General features: G+C 39.5%; 2 protein-coding genes across 2 annotated transcripts in view; both read right to left on the reverse strand.

Annotated features, from left to right (window-relative positions):
• trbd (ubiquitin thioesterase trabid) overlaps positions 1–24,380 on the reverse strand; it is a 203,313-nt gene that overhangs the window by 160,185 nt on the left and 18,748 nt on the right. The window lies entirely within an intron of this gene.
• LOC150077875 (zinc finger MYM-type protein 6-like) lies at positions 16,554–16,892 on the reverse strand. Its single transcript, XM_090384390.1, has one exon. The coding sequence runs from the start codon at positions 16,890–16,892 to the stop codon at positions 16,554–16,556; it is 339 nt and encodes a 112-aa protein (XP_090240516.1).

A 24,380-nucleotide genomic window follows, 5' to 3' on the forward strand; every position in this document is an offset into this window, starting at 1 on the left:
TATTCTCCATACATAAGTACCAATCCAACTAACCCTTAAAATTTCCTAAGTGTCAGCCTCAACTGCCTATGGAGGTAACTTATTCCAGCAAATGCAATTTGCTGGCTAAGAAAAAACTACCAACAATCCACTCTGTAATCTGAATTTATGGCCCTTAATTCTACTATTATTTAAAATACTGTGAAAATAACATCTTCATTCATTTTACTGCAACAAAGCTTTATAGACCTCAGTAACACTACTTTAAGATGCCCAGTTACCAAGTCTGCTATGCATATATTCAAAGTCTTTCGCCATATAGATGGGGAAGGACTCTCACCAGGTGCCATTTATCTTTGAATGAAACTTGATGGCTTTTTTTGAAGTGAAGACTTCATACTTGGACACAGTCTCCGAAATGTAATATCACCATTGCTTTATTAAGTGGGCTTACGACCTCCTTCTCGCTACAAGAGTTCAATAAATCATTTGGGGGGACTCCATCATATCCTACATTATGATGCCCTCTACTTTATATGCCAGAAGTTTATCAAACTGTAACAGGGTGCTTAATGATTTTGTAATAACTGAGAGCAAAGTGGAGGAGAAATTGAAGTTAAGCAAAGGAACTAAGCAAACTATTAGCCATAATTATGAGAGCATCCTTGGACTCAAGGGAAGTCCCCATGGACTGGAGATGTGCAAAAGTATCCCCAATTCACAAAGGGGGGGATCTAAGGGTGACACAAGTAATTACTGGCCAGTTAGTTTAATTTCTGTTCTGGGGAAAATAATGGAGTCACTGGTTAAAGATGAATTGCAGGATAATCTAGACTAGACTGCAGCAACAATTCAGATACAGCATGGGTTTGTTACGGGAAAGTCTCGTGTGACAAATTTGATTGGATACTATGATGTGGTTACAAAGGAACTAGATGCAAAAAATAATTTTGATATCATATACTTGGATTTCAGGAAAGCTTTTCACACTGTTGCACATTAAAGACTACTGTACAAACTGAAGCAGAATGGTATTAAGGATAAGTTGTTGATAAAAGGGTGGTTCAGTGGGAGAAGACAGAGTGGTAAACAATGGATGCTGCTCTTTGTGGACTAACATTATTAGTGGAGTTCCACAGGGTTTGGTGTTGGGGCCTATTATTGTTTTGTATATTGATGAAGGTAAACCAGGCTTAGTGTCAAAATTTGCAGATGATACAAAGGTTGGCAGGGTTGTTAATGACAGTAATGACACTGTACTACTCCAACAGGATATAGAAAATTTGGGCAGATGGGCTGAGAAATGGCAACTGAAGTTTAATATTGGCAAATGTGGAATGTACCAACTAGGTGGTACTACACTTAGGGCTATACTAGATGAGCACTTGAAGCGCGGTGTCAGCAATGCCTTCCAATGACGAATTTTACAGGAAGAAGAGGGTAATGCATGCAAACGAGATGGGCACTTCGAATGCCGGGTAGGATGACGTAAGCTGGCATAAAACGCTTGCCAATGCCTTCAGTCATGTTACAAGCGCATAAACCTTGGCATTTCGTAGGCTGAGGAGAATTATCCCCATGCATGGGGTGGTTGGCCTTAATTTGTTTGTTTATTGTACTTTGGAGAAAACAATGTTTGACACAGAGGAGTTTATTTGTGGGGTGGAAAGGAGGCCTCTCCTGTACAACAAGTCATTAAAAGACTACTCCAGCAAAGAAATAAAAGCAAAGTGTTGTATTGAAATTGGAAAATAAATGTTTCCAACCGGGATGAATGTAATTAGCATTATCATTAGTAGAGGCGTTTGATGCAAGAAAGCAAGCTTATGCAGCATCAGCCAAAAAAAAAATAAATAAATAAATAATAAATAAATAAATAAAAAATAACCACTTCCACTTCACCCCTCTGTTCGTTCGAAATACCTGTCCAGCTGAGCCTTAAACTTATTTAGGCTTCCACGACAAGGGATGGAAGTCTGTTGCACCAACCAACCAACCACCCGCTGGCTAAAGGCAAATTTCCTCACGTCTATCCTACATCTGTCTTTCCTCAATTTGAATTTATGCCCTCTCAGGTGATTATTCTGAGCAAGACGTAGAATCCCATCAGCATTGAGCATGCTCAAACCATTCAAGGCTTTATACACCTCTATCAGACCACCTAGCCGGTGCCTAGTCTCCAGACACTGTAATTTGCAAAACTTAAGCCTTTCTTCGTAAGAGCACCCCTTTGTTCCATTCACCAATCTTGTTACCCTTCTCTGTACTCATTCCAGCATCTCTACATCCTTCTTGAAATGAGGCCTCCAGACATGTATACAGTACTCTAGGTGTGGCCTGACCATTGCCTTATACAAGGAAATAATCACCTCCTTATCCCTGCTAGAAAAATTCCTATATATCATCGACAATACACCATGAGCTACTCTTGCAGCCCGTCTGCACTGCTCAGAAAACTTCATATCTGCCTGCACAACCACCCCCAGTTCCCTTTCATTCTCTACGACTGTCAGTGTAGTACCACAGAGTTGATACGTTGCTCTGGGGTTGCTGTTTTCCATATGTAGTACTTTTCATTTGTCAATGTTAAACTTCATTTGCCACCTCTCAGCTCAACCTTTCCAGATCCTGTTGCAGTAGCATAGTGTCAGTAGTGTCCTTGACAACCCTGCCAACTTTCGAATCGTCTGCAAACTTGAACATTAAGCTTGATATACCATCATCAATATCGTTTATAAATACAGAAAACAATAATGGACCCAATATACTGAACCCTGCGGGACTCCACTAATAACATTAGTCCACGATGAGCAGTCCATTGATTACCACTCTCTGTCTTCTCCCAATCAACCACCCCATTATCCACAGCAGCAATTTGCCTCCAATGTCACACTGCTCCAATTTGTGCAGCAGTCGTCCATGTGCAACAGTATCAAAAGCCTTTCTAAGATCCAAGTATATAATATCAAAGTTATTCCCTGCATCCAGTTCTTTTGTGACTGCATCATAGTATCCAATCAAATTGGTCCGGCAAGACTTCTCCTTAACAAAACCATGCTGTGTCTAAGCTATAACTGAAGTCTTGTCTAGATGATCCTGCAGTGCTTCTTTAACCAGTGCCTCCATTAATTTTCCAGGAACAGAAGTTAAACTAACAAGTCTATAATTACTTGTGTCGCCCTTTGATCCTCCTTTGTGAATTGGGGTCACATTTGCACTTCTCCAGTCTGTGGGTACTTCCCCTGAGTCCAAGGAAGCTCTCATAATTATGGCTAAGGGTTTGCTTACTTCCTTTGCTGCCTCCTTTAATATAACTGGATAGATCCCATCCACCCCAGGTGGCTTTCTTGTATTTATCTTCAACAATTTCTCCTTCACTTTACTCTCAGTTATTACAAGATTCTCTAGCTTACTGCCAGAGTTGAATACACCTCTGGCATTCCCCTCGCTGAATAGCTCCTCATATGTGAATGTCAATGCAAAATATTCATTCAGTTTGTTAGCTTCCTGAGCAGGATCATGAACAGTTGACCCATCAATATCAAGTGGACCAATCTGATTCATCCCCTTCCTTCTAGAGTTTACATAAGTAAAGAACTCTTTGCTGTTTTTCTTTGCATCCCTTGCCAAAGATTTCTCGAAATCTGCCTTCGCCTGCCTAACCTCCTTTGTAACTTGGTTACAGATAAACTTGTATCTATCATAGGGTTCTGTCACGTGTTAATTTGTATGTATCCCATGCATTTTTCTTCTCTGCCATATGTCTCATTAGTTCATCTGACATCCACTTAGGCCTAAACCTTGAACAATATTTCTTAGTTGGTATGTAAAGCCTAGTAGCTTCCAAGATAAGTTCTTTGAATGCTTCCCATTTTGAATTTGCTGTTCGTAGCATCATCAGTTGGTCCCACTGTATAGAATTTAAATACTGTCTCAGTCCATCGTAGTCGCCTTTACGAAAGCAAAAACCCTTCCCTTTACTCCTAATGGTAGTTACCTCTTTGAGTAAATCCCACTTCAGCACACTGTGATCACTGCCACCTAGTGGTTCATTTACCTGCAGATTCTTAATGCATGAAGAATCACTACTGATAATCAAATCAAGAGTATTACTCCCTCTAGTTGCCTCCCAAACATGCTGATGTAGAAAACAATCATCCAATAAATCCACAAAAGCCTTGCTAGTGTGTGAGTGACCAGCCCCCAAATTCCAGTCAATTAAAGTTTAACTTAGACAGAGATTTTGTAGGTATTACTTAGTATCGGTAATGGTATCAAATCCACGTGTTACAAATTGAACGAGAGGTCTTTTTTTTAACCAAATTTAGTCGATTTATTAACCAATTGTTATATCAAATTATCTTCTATAAGTAGATTATAGACCTAGTCAGGATCCTTAGTTTATTCTAAATTGAGATAGCGAGATTTGGAAGCTAATCAATACTTACGAGTCCGTAGAAGTACCGTTCTAGAATTCCCACCATTTTTACACGATAGCGTAAGCCTAGTGTAGTATAGTGCATAATATAATATTGTCAATTAATCAGTAAATCTATTAATCTTGATAAACTTTATTGTCAATTAAATTGTATTTTTAACTCTATATATATATATAACGACTTAATCGTAACAAATAATTAATACATAACTATAGTGGTACACGTGATACGGAAGTTGTATAAAGGGAACTCGTAGAAAACACTAGATACCGAAAAAAAAAAATATATATATATATATATGACATAACTGTTGGGATATAACTTAAGGATTTAATTTTTGTTTTGAAATTTTATTGAATTAAATCGGAATCATGACTCTGACCAGAGCAGTAAAGCAAAAGGCTCAAGCTAATGGGAGTGCTGTGGTTCAAGGGAGAACTGAGGGGGGGGGGGGGCAGTTGCCCTCTGAATCACAGTCTTTTAAAATGCACTGTTTGCTTGATGTTTGCGGAGCAGTCGGGTACGGGACATGATACTGCCAAGGGGGATGTTTTTGTGTGTGCACGATGTAAGGAGTGGAAGGAAATCAGGCGACAACTCAGCGTTGTTATGGGCCTTTATGAGAGCTTGAAAGACAGGGTGGATGCCCTCGAAGGAAATAAATTGAGGGCCCATCAAGCTCTCAGCTGCCCACATCAACGCCACAGCTTGCACTTGGTCATCAGGCAACACAGAGGGAGGCCCCTAGGCAGAATGCGCTGGTCCCACAGGAACTAGCAGTTGTTGGTGACTCTATTGTCAGGGAAACGGGGAACATGCTTTGTAAAAAGGATAGGTGGAATAGGACCAGGGTATGTCTGCCAGGGGCAAAGGTTGATGATGTTGTAGAGCGGATATCATCTTTTAAGGGCACAAAAGATGATATAGTTGTACACGTTGGCACTAATGATATTAAGAGTAGGAGACCGGCAGAATTACTTAGCAAGTACAGGTCATTGTTAAAAAAAAAGCCGTGAATTAGGGTTGAATTTGAAAGTGTCTGCAATTCTGCCCAGACACGATAGGAGGGAGTATATGATGAGAGCCTTTTCGATCAATTCGGCCCTGGAGGGATTGTGCAAGGCTCTAGGGGTAGAATTTTTTTCAGCCTGGACTGTACTTGTTCACAGGAGAGATTGCTTCTACAGGGATGGGATACACTTAAATAGAAAGGGTGCAAGAATTTTTGCTGATGCTGTCGAGGCAGTGTTAGGTGGGTCGGAAAACTGCTAGTTGGGGGGGATAAAATGACTAATAGATTAACAGTAGCCACTGGCAGAGGTGAAAGAGATTCTTGCACTGCTTCTATTGGAATGAGCAGAAGCCTGAAAAACAAGATGCAGGATATTTCAGAGACTGCTGGGAGTCATTGCGGTACGAGTAAACACATGGGTTGTGTTAGGGTAGCTAAGAATAGAAACAGGTGCATGTATACCTGCGTGTACACCAATGCTAGGAGTTTGGTAAATAAATTTGATGAATTTCAGGTATTGCTCAAAACATCAAAGGCAGATATTGTTGGGATATCAGAGACGTGGTGTCACACAGATATAAGTAATGTGGAACTGGAATTTGGGGAATACAATGTGTATAGAAAGGATAGACAGGACAGGAGGGGAGGAGGGGTTATGCTATTAGTTAAGAAACACAAAGTCCAAGGAAGTGAAGCCAGTCAACATCGATGGACAGGGCAGTGTCGAGTCAGTTTGGTGTGACATAAGCATAGGGAAATCAAAATTGAGAGTAGGAGTGTGCTATGGGCCTAATGACTGATGAGTATAATAAGATATTGTACAGGGAAATAGAGTGCACCAGTAAATCAGAGAGTCTTATAATGGGGGATTTTAATTTCCCAGATATTGACTGGAATTTGTGGGTTGGTCACTCACACACTAGCAAGGCTTTTGTGGATTTATTGGATGATTGTTTTCTACATCAGAATGTTCGTGAGGCAACAAGAGGGAGCAATACGCTTGATCTGATTATCAGTAGTGATTCTTCATGCATTAAGAATCTGCAGATAAATGAACCACTAGGTGGCAGTGATCACAGTGTGTTGAAGTGGGATTTACTCAAGGAGGTAACTACCATCAGAGGTAAAGGGAAGGGTTTTTGTTTTCGTAAAGGAGACTATGATGGTCTGAGACAGTATTTAAATTCTATACAGTGGGACCAACTGATGATGTTACCAACAGCAAACTCAAAATGGGAAGCATTCAAGGAACTAATCTTGGAGGCTACCAGGCTTTACATACCAACTAAGAAATATTGTTCAAGGTTTAGGCCTAAATGGTTGTCAGATGAACTAATGAGACATGTGGCAGAGAAGAAAAATGCATGGGATACATACAAATTAATGGGTGACATGGAAGCCTATGATAGATATAAGTTGGTCTGTAACCAAGTCACAAAGGAGATTAGGCAGGCAAAGGCAGACTACGAAAAATGTTTGGCAAAGGATGCAAAGAAAAACAGAAAAGAGTTCTTTACATATTTAAACTCAAGAAGGAAAGGGATGAATCAGATTGGTCCACTGGATATTGATGGCTCAACAGTTGAGGATCCTGCTCAGGTGGCTAACAATCTAAACGAGTATTTTGCATCTACATTCACGCATGAGGATTTATTCAGGAAGGAGAATGATGTAGGTAAAGTAAACATTGGCAGTGAGCTGGATGATTTTGTAATAACTGAGAGGAAAGTGGAGGAGAGATTGTTGAAGATAAACATAAAAAAGGCACCTGGGGTGGATGGGATCTATCCAGTTATATTAAAGGAGGCAGCAAAGGAAGTAAGCAAACCTTTAGCCATAATTATGAGAGCTTCTCTGGACTCAGGGGAGGTACCCATAGACTGGAGATGTGCAAATGTAACCCCAATTCACAAAGGAGGATCAAAGGCTGACACAAGTAATTATAGAATTGTTAGTTTAACTTCTGTTCCAGGTAAATTAATGGAGGCACTGGTTAAAGAAGCACTGCAGGATCATCTAGACAAGAATTCAATTATAGCTCAGACGCAGCATGGTTTTGTTAAGGGCAGGTCTTGCCTGACCAATTTGATTGGATACTATGATGTAGTCATAAAAGAACTGGATGCAGGGAATAACTTTGATATTATATATCTGGATCTTAGAAAGGCTTTTGATACTGTTGCACATGGAAGACTGCTGCACAATTTGGAGCAGTGTGGCATTGGAGGCAAACTGCTGCTATGGATAAGGGGATGGTTGAGTGGCAGAAGACAGAGAGTGGTAATCAATGGACACTGCTCAACGTGGACTAATGTTATTAGTGGAGTTCCTCAGGGTTCAGTGTTGGGTCTGTTGTTGTTTTCGGTGTTTATGAATGATATTGATGATGGGATATCAAGTTTAATGTCCAAGTTTGCAGATGATACAAAGGTTGGCAGGGTTGTTAAGGACACTACTGACACTATGCTGCTGCAACAGGATCTGGAAAGGTTGAACAGATGTGCTGAGAGGTGGCAAATTAAATTTAACATTGACAAATGTAAAGTACTACATATGGGAAACAGTAACCCCCAGAGCAACGTATCAACTCTGCGGTACTACACTGACAGTGGTGGAGAATGAAAAGGACCTGGGGGTAATTGTGCAGGCAGATATGAAGTTCTCTGAGCAGTGCAGACGAGCTGCAAGAGTAGCTCTTGGTGTCTTGTCAATGATATACAGGAATTTTTCTAGCAGGGATAAGGAGGTGATTATTCCCTTGTATAAGGTAATGGTTAGGCCACATCTTGAGTACTGTATACAGGTCTGGAGGCCTCATTTCAAGAAGGATGTAGAGCTGCTGGAATGGGTACAGAGAAGGGCAACAAGATTAGTGAATGGAACAAAGGGTTGCTCTTACGAAGAAAGGCTTAAGTTTTGCAAATTACAGTCTGGAGACTAGGCACCGGCGAGGTGATCTGATAGAGGTGTATAAGGCTTTGAATGGTTTGAGCATGCTCAATGCCAATGGGATTCTTCATCTTGCTCAGAATAATCACCTCAGAGGGCATAAATTCAAATTGAGGAAGGACGGATGTCGGATAGATGTGCGGAAATTTGCCTTTGGCCATCGGGTGGTTGGTTGGTGGAACCAACTTCCATCACTTGTTGTTGAAGTTGATAGCCTAAACAAATTTAAAGCTCAACTGGACAGGTATTTCGAACGAACAGAGGGTTGAAAAGGGAGTGGTGTGTGTTTTTTTTTTTTTTTTTTTTTTGGCTGATGATGAATAAGCTTGCTTTCTTGCATCATATGCCTCTACTAATGCTAATGCAATGCTAATGCTAAAATACCTGGGAAATTTAAATCCCCCATTATAAGACTCTCTGATTTACTGGCCCACTCTATTTCCCTGTACAGTTTCTTATTATCCTCATCAGAGTCATTAGGCCTATAGCACACTCCTACTCAATTTTGATCTCCCAATGCTTATGTCACACCAAACTGACTCGACACTGCACTGTCCAGCAATGTCGACTGGCTTCACTTCCTTGGATTTTACGTATTTCTTAACTAATAGCATAACCCCTCCTCCTTTCCTATCCTGTCTATCCTTTCTGTAGACATTGTACTCCCCAAATTCCAGTTCTGCATTCCTTATATCTGTGTGACACCACGTCTCTGAAATCCCCACAATATCTGCCTTTGATGTTTTGAGCAATACCTCAAATTCATCAAATTTATTTACTAAACTCCTAGCATTGGTGTACACGCAAGTATGCATGCACCTGTTCTTTTTCTTAGCTACCCTAACACAACCTATGTGTTTATTTGTACCCCAATGATTCCCAGCAGTCTCTGAAATATCCTGCATCTTATTTTCCAGGCTGCGGCTCATTTCAATAGAAGCAGTGCAAGAATCACTTTCACCTCTGCCAGTGGCTAATGTTAATCTATTAGTCCTTGTATCCCCCCAATCTAGCAGTTTTCCGACCCACCTAACACTGCCTCGATAGCATCAGCAAACATTCTTGCACCCTTTCTATTTAAATGTATCCCATCCCTGTAGAAGCAGTCTCTCCTGTTAACAAGTACACACCAGGCTAAAAAAAATTCTACCCATTGAGCCCTGCACAATCTTTCCAGGGCTGAATTGATCGACAGGGCTCTCATCATATACTCCCACCTATCGTGTCTGGGCAGAATTGCAGACACTTTCAAATTCAACCCTAATTCACGGCTTTTTTTTCAACAGTGACCTGTACTTGTTAAGTAATTCCGCCGGTCTCCTACTCTTAATATCATTAGTGCAAACGTGTACAACTATATCACCTTTTGTGCCCTTAAAAGATAATATCCGCTCTACAACGTCATCAACCTTTGCACCTGGCAGACATACCCCGGTCCTGTTCCACCTATCCTTTTTACAAAGCAAGTAATGATGAGAAGAATCCGAAAGCTCAGTTCTGAACCTTATATTTACTGTAAATATTACTTCTATTTTAGTACCTTTTTAATGGTTAATGAAATACAAGTTTGTTCACTTGCAGAGACAACTTATTGTAGATTCCTGTGGTTATCTGTGTACAGAATCACAAATGTATATAATTTAAGTTAATAAAGAACCGTATTATTATTAAATAAGATCAAGCCAGTAATCGGAAAACTGCTGAAGAATATCCACTGCAAGAGTATAACTAATGTCGGTGTTAACAAATGAGAATCACGTGGGGGTCTCTGTCTTCCAAAACGAATTTTGAAAACCTTTCGTTTCAAACATAACTTAGGTGTCTTTCTTTTTTAAAAAGTATTGTGAAAGCAATGAAAGCATGCAGTAAGCCCCAAAGTACAGAGTCGTTGCTAGCGTGATACGAGGGATGGGGGGAATAATAATAAAAAAAATAATGAATGCAACTGTTTCTTGGCATAAAAAACATGACCAAAAGAATTGCAATGGATTGTTTTTCAAAAACAAAAATATCATACCTCATATCTTCAGTATATTGCATCTACTAATACAAAATTGAGGAAATTCCTATCACACTGGAAACAGGAAAAACTGGTGTAAAACTGATAACACTGCAATGCACATCTCATTTAAAAAAAAAAAAATTTCGCTTTACTGTAACTGTTTTTACGGAATAATATCGGTGCAGCACGTTTTCTGTTCATATATTTGATCTTCTAGCAAAATTTCAAGAAAATATTTCTATTGATAGCTGAGTTACAAATTTCAAATATTGGTGTCTTCGAATGAGCATTCGTAAAATCAAACAACATTAATCCTTTATTCATGGAAAGTACTCCGTTACAGTGTAGGTAGTAGAGAATGTTTTCTGCTTCAAAAGGATGGAAAATACTCATCAATATTCCATCTGGAAATAATGTCAAGTGGCGGGAAGACAGTAACATAGGTGTTTTATTCTGGGCATTCCTGTGCGGTAAATTCAAACAGGAAGTTGTCCTTTATGTTACCGAAAGTAATTCTATTTACAAATACCTTAATCTCCGAATAAGAATAGTGGGTAGAAATAAAATAATTTTACAAACAAATAAAACAATGTTTCAGAAATATTTCCATTAGTGGGAGTTGGCTTGTTGGTACTATGCTTTATGCACTGTATCAGTATTGATTTCTGCATCACGGTATCAGTATTGATTTCTGCATCACGGTATCAAATTTTGCGTTTTTTCTACTAATTAATGTTAGAAGTTCATCAAAACTCTATCAACATTCTGTAAAATAAAAATACTCGGGAGACTTCCTGTGTGTTTCAAACATAATATAAAACTTTTTCTGTTTTTTTTAACCTATTTGAATTTTCTGGATGAATCCACCATTGTCGTTTTCTCTTTCTACTCGCAATCAACATTATACATAAATGTGCAATACATCCAACTTGAACAACATCCATCTTGAAACTGGGAATAGAAAAAGTGAGTCGCTGGTGATATCCAATGAAATGTTAGAAGTGCCCCGTCTAGTTTGAAACGATCTGACGTTAGGAGCACTACAAGTAGTTTGCTGTTTTGGAGGCATTCACAATGCCAGCTTATGCTCGTGCTTCAAGTACTTGTCTAGTATAGCCCCTAGGGTGACAGAAAATTAAAAAAACCTGGGAGTAATTATGCAGTCAGATGTGAAGTTTTCTGAGAAATGCAGACAGGCTCCCAGAGCAGGTCATGGGGTATTGTCAATGATATACAGGAATTTTGCTAGCAGGGAAAAGGAGGTGATTATTCCTTTGTATAAGGCAATGGTCAGGCCACGCCTTGAGTACTGTGTACAGGTCAGGAGGCCTCATTTTAGGAAGGAGTTGCTTGAGCATATACAGAGAAGGGCAACAAGATTGGACAACAGCGCTTACAAGAAAGACTTTTAAGATCTGCAACCTGCAGATCTTAAAAGTCACCTGCAAGGTGATCTGATTGAGGTGTATAATGCCTTGAATGGTTTCAGCATGCTCAGTTCTGATGGGATTCTTCCTCTTGCTCAGAATAATCGCCTGAGAAGGCATAAATTCAAATTGAGGAAAGACAGTTGTAGGATTGATGTGTGGAAGTTTGCCTTTAGCCAGTGGGTAGTGGATTGCTGGAACAACTTCATCTGTTGTTGTGGAAGTTGATAGCTTAAATAAATTTAAGGCTGAACTAGACAAACATTTGGAGTGACCGGATGGGTGAAATGGGAAGGTTTTTTTTTTTTTTTTTTTTTTGGCTGATGCTGTATAAGCTTACTTTCTTGCATCATATGCCTCAACTAATGCTAATGCTATCTTCACTCAGTCATCAAAAACAGGTCTACCATTACTAACCTCCTAGAGACAAGTTGCAGAATCCAAAATCAGCCCTGAACAGTAAAAACCAGGTGGATATCCTATTCCTGGACATCAAAGTCGCTCATGGCAGGATAGTGATCCAACCCCTCCTCCACTTCCTGGAATTTCACTGTTGCATTACAGGAAACTTACTCACATTACTGAAAGATTTACTTACAGATAGAGGATCATAATAGTAAAGCATAAAGATTTTAGAGTCAATTTCACAGTAAATAGGAGTTCCCCAAGGAGGGGTGCTCTCTGCGACACTATTCACTGCAGCCCTCGATCCTTTCCTCTCAACCTGCAATAACATCCTAGCCTATGCGGACAACCTGAAAATATTCTTCCCACCCAGCAGTAATGATAGTGAGCATAACGTTGCTCTACGAGCCACACAGCAGTTAAATAATCTGGCCAACTTCCTCGCCTCGGCTGGGCTTAAAATTAACCCTCTTAAAACTGCCCAGATGTCCTTCTCCAGAAAGCATAAAATACATAACATCACCATTCTCTTAAACGGCCAACTCATCCAAAAAGTTGATCATCACAAGGATCTGGGAATTACCTGGAACAAGTTATCCTTCACTGAGAATTTCACTACCACCAGGAAGAAAACACCAGCTGGCACTCAAGACAAGAATTGGTTGGGGTTCAAAATGCTCAACTAGTGAGGGAATACATTGTTAGGTGCGTTGCCCCGGTTGCCATATACGCTTCGGTTATCTGGTCCTCAGCTCCTGAAATATACGTTAAAACCTTCCTAAACAGAATATTGGATACTTAGCTGGCTAAACAAGATTTTCCAATTCCCCTTCACTGTCTCCAGAGGCATTTTGTATGCAAATAAGAAGTGGCCACTGTGGATGTTTATTGTCGTTTGGACAAATATTCACATCCTGGCCAAGCTATTGACAGAAAGATATGATGTGCCAGTACTTACAGGCATCTTACACCCATAAAGTCAGAGGCAATCGTGCAGCCTGCAAATTAGGCCACTTCACTCTAATCTAAACTCATTGAAAAGTTTACACAGGATGATCCCACTAAATACAATAGAAACCATAAACTGGTTTCAGGTTAACTGTGAAAAGCTGTGCTCCAATAAGGCCTGTAGAAAGAGTATCTACCAACAAACAACTGAGTCACAACACTACTAGGTGGAACCCATCGTCTTCTAGTTACTTTGAGTTATGCTGTCATCATGACACTCAGGTGCGAAATTAATAAATTTTAGTGTTGCGAATGCTCCTTTACGAAGACATCCAGCAATGAAGATCAAAATTTTTATATTAATATACATATCCTTTATTACTAAACTGTAAATATTTTTGTAAATTTATCCTCTGCATTGTAAATATGCCCTTCTGGCTTGCACGCCATACAAGGGGCGATTGTAACTTGCAATCAACTGAATAAATAAATAAATAAATAAAGATTGCAAAAATTTGCCGATGTTGTCAAGGAATGTTAGATAGGCCGGAAAACTGCTCAATTGGGAGGATACGCAGACGAATTTTAACACACAAGATTAACAATAGCCACAGAAAGAGGTAAAAGTGATTCTTGCACTGCTTCTACTAGAACAAGCAGTAACCTTGAAAGCAAGTTGCTGGGAATTTCAAGGACTGCTGGGAGTCATCATGAAGCAAGTAAACAGATGGGGTGTGTTCAGGTAACTAAGAGTAAGAACAGGTGCATGAATACGGGTGCCTACTCTCCAGAAGCTGCAATTTGCAAAGCTTAAGTTCTACAAATTGCAGCATCTGGAGATTAGGTACCTGCAAAGTGATCTGACTGAGGTGTATAAGGCCTTGAATGGATTGAGCAGGCTCAATACTGATGGGATCCTTACTCTTGCTCAGATTACAAACGTGAGGGGGACATAAACTGAAATTGAGGAAAGACATTTATAAAATAGATGTGAGGAAATTTGCCTTTAGCCAGTGGGTAGTTGATTGCTAGAACAAACTTTCATCTCTCGTTGTGGAAGTTGATAGTTTGTTTGTTTGTTATTTGGTTTTTAGGAGCATTAGCAACTAAGGCCATATTGCTCCGGGAATATACGGTGGTCATTCCCTGACCTTTCCGCATCCTCCGTATTTGGTGGTGACGGGATGGAAGTTGATAGCTTAAATAAATTCAAGGAAGAAGTGGACAAAATTTTGGAGCAAATGGATGGGTGAAATGGGAAGTTTCTTTTCTTTTTTTTTTTTTTGGCTGATGCTATATAAGCTTGCTTTCTTGCATCATATGCCTCTACTAATGCTAATCATGGCCAGATTTACACATAAGCTAAACAACCTACAGCTTAGGGCCTCATTAGACAAGGGGCCTTGCTCCTTGTATAATGAAGAATATGCTCCTTAAAAATTTTTTTTTTTTTAATATTGTCACAGTGAACGGGTAAAGGACCTCATACATGTTATAGCTTAGGGACATAACAAGTTTAAATAGGGCTCTGATGCTACTAATAATTGCACATACACCAGTGCTAGGAGTATAGAAAATAAATTGGATGAATTTCAAGTACTGGTCAAGACATCAAATGCTGTAAGTCACAATAGAATCAATTATTATTGTTCCTACAATTCAACGGAAATTGGCTCCTGTATATATTAACATTTTATGAACCCTAAATCACTGTACAAAAGCAACGCAAAAAAAATAAATAAATAACATTGTTGGGATTTTCAGTTATGTTAATCAGATATAAGGGATGCATCATTTGAATATAGGGAGTATAATGAATACAAAATATGTTTATGTTTCATGATGGTCTCCAGAGATTCCCCCCCCCATTAGCCGCTATAGATGTACAATGATAGATGTTAACTGATGTATGAGGAATGTGCCAACGGCAGTAGTGTGGTAAGTGTGGGTGCATAGAGTGATGCATTTGCTCTGTTGGGTATTGTTTGCTGGCTCCTGGTATCTTCACAGGCATGGGGCATAGAACAAGTTAGTACAATGAATACAGAAAGGACAGACAGGATAGGAGGAATTATGCTCTTAGTTAAGAAGCACATAAAATCTAAGGCATGGGTGGCTAGTACTAGTCAGGTTGTTGTGACATAAGTACTGGGAAAGCAAAAATGAGAGTAGGAGTGTATTATAGCAGTGTTCCATAACCTTTTTCTCATCACAGCACACCATGACGCAACACAGCACATCAAAATCTTAATCCCCCAAAAAGCATAGTTTATGGCAATGTTAATATGAATATGTTATAAGTCACAATAGAATCAATTATTATTGTTCCTACAATCGAAAGGAAATTGGCTCCTGCATATATTAACATTTTATGAACCCTAAATCACTGTACAAAAGCAACACAAAAAAAATAATAAATAAAAATAATTCTATTAAGCCAAATAACTACGCGTACCTTCAATGTGATACCTGTGCCTGCTTTGCCGAACACAGATGGCTGATGCGTGGAGGAATTGTTGACAATGCAAGCCTCATTTCTTCATTAATGGATCTGGATCTCCCTCTTTGATGTTTTAATTTCAGTCAAGGTCGTAAAGCCAGTTCACACAAATATGTAATTGAAAATGGCAATAACATTAATTGCCATCTCGGGGCTAGCCAGGTATTCTTTCCTTATTGACAACCAAAATGTGTCCAATTGCACTTCACGATTTTTTAATATCAATGTTCTGTACTCCTTCTGTTAGTTTCTCTTGTACATTCATCGGAAGAGATTTTGTATCTGCAACAAATGGATCAAGGAACCTAGCCAAAATCTTCAACGCTCTCTCCAAAATAATCCTTGAACTTCTGCTGCAAGTTATCTAAATTTTCTTTAATGAAGTCCATCACCACTTTATTACCAGCAGCAAGTGGCCATACAGTTGGGAACATCTCAAAAAACCCATTTGCAATGCGCTGTATCCACAAATCCAGCTTATTCTGAAAGCTTTGAAATTTATCCATACTTGTAAAAAGATTTTCATTCTTGCCTCGTATTTTTCAGTTCAGGTCATTCAAGTGAATGAAAATATTGGAAAAATATGCCAACTTAGTCACCCATTAATCATCTGCAAATAACTCTGCATACTCATACCACGCAAATGTTAAAAACATCTGTACCTCCTCCTTAAGTTCAAAAAGGTGTTAACACTTTACCACGTGACTACCATGTTCTTCTGTACGTAGCAGGAGTGTGGTGTGTTCACATCCCATTTCCTGACACAAAATGGAAAAAAGTCACAAATTGAGGGGCCGTGATTTGATGAAGTTAACAACTTTTATTACTTTGTCCAACGCAACTTTCAGAGCAGATGGCTTCACTGTGAATAAGACAATGGTCACATCGTATGTCACGTCACTTCGTGCACTTTAGCTGCAAAGCCTTTAACTCGACCGGTCATGGAAGTGATTCCGTCTGAACAAACACTAACACAATTCTTCAAATTTAATTCACTTTTGGAGAATATATTCATTAGTAACACAAAATATTTCTTCACCGGTGGATTGCTCGGCCTCGATAGTTCTTTGCAAAAAAAGAAATTTGTTGCAATTATATCTCCATCGATGAAACGAATGTTGGCAAGAAGCTGAGTGTGACAGCTAACATCTGTGGGCTCATCAATCTGAAGTGAGAACTTCTGACTGCTGCTGATTTTCTCCTTCATAATGTCTTCAATGTCACTGGACATGTCATTGACTCAGCAACTGATTGTGTCAGCTGAGAGTGGAATTTTTGAAATTTCGTTAGCAGCTTCTGGTCCAAGGACTATTTTCACAATCTTTTTACAATCTCTCTGTATGGCTTCTTGACCTTTACGATAAGTTTGCTTTCTGATAAGGTGCAAGAATGTTTGTTGATGCTATCGAGGCAGTGTTAGGTGGGTTGGAAAACTGCTAGATTGAGGGGATACAAGGACTAATAGATTAACAGTAGCCACTGGCAGAGGTGAAAGTGATTCTTGCACTGCTTCTATTGGAATGAGTAGCAGCTTGGAAAATAAGATGCAGGATATTTCAGAGTCTGCTGGGAGTCATTGGGGTACAAGTAAATACATGGGTTGTGTTAGGGTAGCTAAGAAAAAGAACAGGTGCATGTATACTTGTGTGTACACCAATGCTAGGAGTTTAGTAAATAAATTTGATGAATTTGAGGTACTGCTCAAAGCATCAAAGGCGGATATTGTTGGGATACCAGAGACGTGGTGTCACACTGATATAAGTAATGCTAAACTGGAATTTGGGGAGTACGACGTCTACAGAAAGGATAGACAGGATAGGAAGGGAGGAGGGGTTATGCTATTAGTTAAGAAACATTTAAAATCCAAGGAAGTGAAGCCAGTCGACATCGCTGGACAGTGAAGTGTTGAGTCAGTTTTGTGTGACATAAGCATTGGGAGATCAAAATTGAGAGTAGGAGTGTGCTATAAGCCTAATGACTCTGATGAGTATAATAAGAAACCGTACAGGGAAATAGAGTGGGCCAGTAAATCAGAGTCTTATAATGGGGGATTTTAATTTCCCAGATTGGAATTTGTGGGTTGGTCACTCACACACTAGCAAGGCATTTGTGGATTTATTGGATGATTGTTTTCTACATCAGAATGTTCGGGAGGCAACTAGAGGGACTAATATTCTTGATTTGATTATCAGTAGTGATTCTTCATGCATTAAGAATCGGCAGATACAGGAACCACTAGGTGGCAGTGATCACAGTGTGCTGAAGTGGGATTTACTCAAGGATGTAACTACCATCAGGGGTAAAGGGAAGAGTTATTGCTTTCGTAAAGGCGACTATGATGGTCTGAGACAGTATTTAAATTCCATACAGTGGAACCAACTGATGATGTTACCAACAGCAAACTGAAAATGGGAAGCATTCAAAGAACTTATCTTGGAAGCTACTAGGCTTTACATACCAACTAAGAAATATTGTTCAAGGTTCAGGCCTAAATGGATGTCAGATGAACTAATGAGATATATGGCAGATATGTTTTTTTTTTGATTTGGTAGTTGGTGACGCATCGGCTTCTGTGGCCATATTGCACCTCCCAAGGTTTTTGCAGTACTTTGATCCAAGCCCGAGGCGGGAATCGAACCCGCGACCTTTGGGTTGCCGGGCAGGTACTTTACCCACTCGGCTAGCCCGGTCGGCTGGCAGATATGTCTCATTAGGGATACCTATAAATTTACATGTGACACAGAAGCCTATGATAGATATAAGTTTATCTGTAACCAAGTTACAAAGGAGGTTAGGCAGGCGAAGGCAGATTACGAGAAATCTTTGGCAAGGGATGCAAAGAAAAACAGCAAGGAGTTCTTTACTTATGTAAACTCTAGAAGGAACGGGATGAATCAGATTGGTCCACTTGATATCGATGGGTCAACTGTTCATGATCCTGCTCAGGTAGCTAACAAACTAAATCAATATTTTGCATCTACATTCACACATGAGGAGTTATTCAGGAAGGGGAATGCCATAGATGAAGTAAACACTGGCAGTGAGCTAGATGATATTGTAATAATTGAGAGTAAAGTGGAGGAGAAATTGTTGAAGATAAATACAAGAAAGGCACCTGGGGTGGATGGGATCTATCCAGTTATATTAATGGAGGCAGCAAAGGAAATAAAGCAATCCGTTAGCCAGAATTATGGGAGCTTCCTTGGACTCAGGGGAGGTACCCACAGACTGGAGATGTACAAATATAACCCCAATTTACAAGGAGGATTAAAGGCTGACACAAGTAATTATAAACATGTGAGTTTAACTTCTGTTCCAGGTAAATTAATGGAAGCACTTGTTAAAAAAGCATTGCAGGATCATCTTGACAAGAATTCAGTTATAGCTCAGACACAGCATGGTTCTGTTAAGGGAAGGTCTTGCCTGACCAATTTGATTGGATACTATGATGTAGCCACAAAAGAATTGGATGCAGGGAATAACTTTGATATTATATACTTGGATCTTAGAAAGGCTTTTGATACTGTTGCACACGGAAGACTGCTGCACAAATTGGAGCAGTGTGGCATTGGTGGCAAATTGTTGCTATGGATAAAGGGATGGTTGAGTGGCAGAAGACAGAGTGGTAATTAATGGACACTGCTCATTGTGGACTAATGTTATTAGTGGAGTCCTTCAGGGTTCAGTATTGGGTCCATTGTTGTTTTCTGTATTTATAAATGATATCGATGATGGTATATCAAGCTTAATGTCCAAGTTTGCAGACAATACAAAGGTTGGCAGGGTTGTTAAGGACGCTACTGACGCTATGCTGCTGCAACAGGATCTGGAAAGGTTGAGCAGATGGGCTGAGAGGTGGCAAATGAAGTTTAACATTGGCAAACGTAAAGTACTACATATGGGAAACAGCAACCCCAGAGCAACGTATCACCTCTGTGGTACTACACTGACAGTCGTAGAAAATGAAAAGGACCTGGGGGTAATTGTGCAGGCAGATATGAAGTTCTCTGAGCAGTGCAGACGGGCTGCAAGAGTAGCTCATGGTGTCTTATCAATGATATACAGGAATTTTTCTAGTAGGGATAGGGAGGTGATTATTCCCTTGTATAAGGCAATGGTCAGGCCGCACCTTGAGTACTGTATACAGGTCTGGAGGCCTCATTTCAAGAAGGATGTAGAGCTGCTGGAACGAGTACAGAGAAGGGCAACAAGGCTAGTGAACGGAATGAAGGGTTGGTCTTACAAAGAAAGGCTTAAGTTTTGCAAATTACAGTGTCTGGAGACTAGGCACTGGCGAGGTGATCTGATAGAGGTGTACAAAGCCTTGAATGGGTTGAGCATGCTCAATGCTGATAGGATATTGCCTCTTGCTCAGAATAATAACCTGAGAGGGCATAAATTCAAATTGAAGAAAGACAGATGTAGGATAGATGTGCAGAAATTTGCCTTTAGCCAGCAGGTAGTTGGATGGTGGAACAGACTTCCATCCCTTGTTGTGGAAGTTGATAGCCTAATTTAAAGCTCAGCTGGACAGGTATTTTGAACGAACGGAGGGGTGAAGTGGAAGGTGGTTTTTTTTTTTTTTTTTTTTTGGCTGATGCTGCATAAGCTTGCTTTCTTGCATCATATGCCTCTACTAATGCTAAAAGTTTGGTTACTTTGTAGCTAGCTTCCTGTACTTTTTCTGAAATACATACTGATGAAGTCATGAATGTTGGCCGTTTTTTTTTTTGCAACAACCGTTGAAAAAAACTAATATCTTTGCACGCCAGAGAAGAATGTTTTTTTGAGAAATGCGATTTCAGTTTACTGGGAACCATAGCAACATTTCTCAGTTTTTTTCCGAGCACGAGACAATTGGCGGTTGGGCATGTTTTATCACCACACCAGAAAAATCCAAAAGACATAATTATCACTATCATCATCATCAGCCATTTTCAATCCACTGCAGGATGAAGGCCTCTCCAGCAACTTTCCTGTTCCTTCTGTTTTGAGCACTGGCCATTCATTTACTACTCAAAAACTCATGCCTTTCATCTATCCATCTCCGCCTTTGTCTTCCAGGTTTTCTTCTAGCTCCTCTTGGGTACCAATCTGTTATTTTCTTAGTCCATCTGTCATCATGTCTTCTAGCTATGTGTCCTGCCCAAGACCATTTTAGTTCTTTAGTTTTGATAAGAATGTCCTTTACTTGAGTTTGCTGCCTAATCCATGTGTTTCTCTTCTTATCTAACAGTCTGATTCCCAATATAATTCGTTCCATTCTTCGCTGTGTAGTTCTTAGCTTCTCTTCCATTCTTTTGGTGAGTGCCCAAGTTTCACTTCCATAAGTCATGGTGGGGAGTATACATTGATTCATTATTTTACGTTTCAGACAAACTGGGATATTGCTCTTCAGTATGTGACTATATTTCCTGAATGCTATCCATCCAAAATTTATTCTTCTCTTGACTTCCAGCCATTTATCATTATTACAGCTAATAACTTGTCCCAGATAAGTATATGACTCCACCTTTTCAATTACTGCTCCTTCAATCATTATTTCCCTTTCCGTGGCATACTTGTTCATCATTACTTTTGTTTTAGCCATATTCATCTTTAGTCCAAAATCCGTACTAACTGTGCATAACTGATTAAGATTTTCCTCTAATTCTTTGGGATCGTGGCTTATGACCACAATGTCATCTGCAAATCGTAAACAGTTTAGGTACTCTCCGTTCACATTGACTCCTTTCTGCGACCAGTCTAATCTTCTGAAAGCTTCCTCAAGGGCAGCAGTAAACAGCTTCGGAGATATTGTGTCTCCTTGTCGAACTCCTTTCTCGATTTTAAATTTCCTACTGTCTTTGTCTAGTCTAATAAAGGATGTAGTACTCTCATATATTTTCTTCAAAATCATAATATATGGAGTATCTATGCCTTGTCTTTCCAGTGCCCCAAACATTGCCTTATGCTGTATGGAGTCAAATGCCTTTTCATAATACACAAATGCCACGCATAATGGTGTTTTATATTCATTTGCTTTCTCCATTAGCTGTGATATTACGTGAAGGTGATCCATAGTTGAGAATCCTGTCCTATACTGCCTGCATACTATTTGTTTCTTTTTTTCGGGCTAGCACTTTCAGTACTTGCACTCTTGGATGGAATACTCTTTACGAGGAACTTGTCCATTGTTAAAAAAAGAAAATCAACAATGTTGTGGCTCACAATCACAGTTTTCTGACTATTTCAGAGCACAGCTGTGAGGAAACTGAAAGTAATAGACACGGGACTAATACTCTTCGAACAGAGGGGGGGGTACATCTATTGCTTTAAAATATAGTCTTATAACAAAGGATGGGTGCATCGGCACAGGAACAAAGTAATAGAGTTGAAGTACGGACAAACAGAGACAAATATCAAAACAAGCCAATAAAATAAAAAAAAGACAGGGGATATTTTGCTAATCCTTACACTTTTAAAGAACAACATGTAAGTATCTAACTTTAACAAGCGGCATCTTTTTTCAGTCAGTTCAGTGACAAAACAAGAAATATTCGATGGGTAAACACACAAATAACTTTAGAAAGTGAGTGTTGAATACCCACGCGAAAAATAATTTACTGTCCCACGCGTACAACACTGTGTTTCAGTAAAAATGGTATTGTGAAAAATAACAACGAATAGAATTACAAACATATAAATACTATAATTGGGAGTAAATAATGTACAGTTAATTTCTTACAATAGGTAAAAGTTCTCAGTTGTCAATTTATAATCATAATACATATAGTATTATTTATAGGTACCAGCAAAGTTATTACAGCTTCAGCAAAGTTTGCAGCACCACTGTCACCTTGTGGCAACACACCGGTTGCAGAACACTGTTATAGGCCTAATGACTCTGATGAGTACAATGAACAACTGTACAGCCAGAAAATCAGAATGTCTTAGAAAGGGGGATTTTTACTTAACAGATATTGACTGGAAATTGCAAGTTGGTCACTCACAAAGGAGCAACACTTGTAGATTTACTGTATAGCTTTTCTACAGCAGCAAGCTAAAGAGGGAACAAGGGGGAGCAATATTCCTGATCTGATTATCAAAAGTGATTATTCGTGCATTAAGAAACTGCAAATAAAAGAACCACTAGGGGGTAGTGAGAGTGCACTGATTATGCATCAAGCTTAATGTCCAAGTTTGCAGACGATACAAAGGTTGGCAGGGTTGTTAAGGACACTACTGATGCTATGCTGCTGCAACAGGATCTGGAAAGGTTGAGCAGATGGGCTGAGAGGTGGCAAATGAAGTTTAACATTGACAAATGTAAAGTACTGCATATGGGAAACAGTAACCCCAGATCAACGTATCAACTCTGTGGTACTACGCTGACAGTGGTAGAGAATGAAAAGGACCTGGGGGTAATTGTGCAGGCAGATATGAAGTTCTCTGAGCAGTGCAGACAAGCTGCAAGAGTAGCTCATGGTGTCTTGTCAATGATATACAGGAATTTTTCTAGCAGGGATAGGGATGTGATTATTCCCTTGTATAAGGCATTGGTCAGGCCACACCTTGAGTACTGTATACAGGTCTGGAGGCCCCATTTCAAGAAGGATGTAGAGCTGCTGGAACGAATACAGAGAAGGGCAACAAGATTAGTGAATGGAACAAAGGGTTGCTCTTACGAAGAAAGGCTTAAGTTTTGTAAATTGCAGTCTGGAGACTAGGCATCGGCGAGGTGATCTGATGAGAGGTGTATAAGGCTTTGAATGGCTTGAGCATGCTCAATGCCGATGGGATTCTTCCTCTTGCTCAGAATAATCACCTGAGAGGGCATAAATTCAAATTGAGGAAGGATGGATGTCGGACAGATGTGCGGAAATTTGCCTTTAGCCAGCGGGCAGTTGGTTTGTGGAATAGACTTCCATCCCTTGTCGTGGAGGTTGATAGCCTAAATAAGTTTAAGGCTCAGCTGGACAGGTATTTTGAACAAACGGAGTGGTGAAATGGGAGTAGTGGTTGTGTTTTTTTTTTTTTGGCTGATGCTTAATAAGCTTGCTTTCTTGCATCATATGCCTCTACTAATGCTAATGCGGAATTTACATAAAGATGTAACTACTATAAAGGGTGAAGAGAGGAGTTTTTGCTTTTATAAAAGTGACTACAGTGGTTTCACACAGTTTACAAATTCTGTACAGTGGGACCAACTGATGTTACCATTAGCAAATTCTAAATTGGAAGCATTGAAAAAATTACTCATAGAAAGTACTAAGCTTTTCATACCCACTAGGAAATACTCTTCAAAGTATAGGCCTAAATGGATGTCAGATGAACTGATGAAACTCGTTGCAGAGAAGAAAATGCATAGGATGCATATAAATTATCAGGCAACACAGAAGCCTGTAGTATATATATAAACTAGTATGTAATCGTCACAAAGGCGGTCATGCAAGCAAAGTCAAATTACTAGAAATCTTTGGCAAAGAATGCAAAGAAAAACAGCAAAGTTTTCTTTACTTATGTAAACACTAGAAAGAATGAGATGAATCAAATTGGTCCACTCAACATCGATGGTTTGATCGTTGATGATTCTCCTCAGGTTGCTGACAAACTGAATGGGCATTTTGCATTTATGTTCACACATGAGAAATTTCTTTAGAGCAGGTATACCAGAAGTTTATCAAACTCTAACAGGAAGCTAAATGATTTTGTAATAACGGAGAGAAAAGTGGAAGAG

The sequence above is a fragment of the Mastigoproctus giganteus genome, chromosome 11 (assembly GCF_048544385.1).
Source record: "Mastigoproctus giganteus isolate SK-2022 chromosome 11, ASM4854438v1, whole genome shotgun sequence".
NCBI lineage: Eukaryota > Metazoa > Arthropoda > Arachnida > Uropygi > Thelyphonidae > Mastigoproctus > Mastigoproctus giganteus.

Excerpts from the sequence above, each read along its gene's own strand:
- LOC150077875 (XM_090384390.1), bottom strand. The coding sequence starts at position 16,892 with ATGTCCAGTGACATTGAAGACATTATGAAGGAGAAAATCAGCAGCAGT.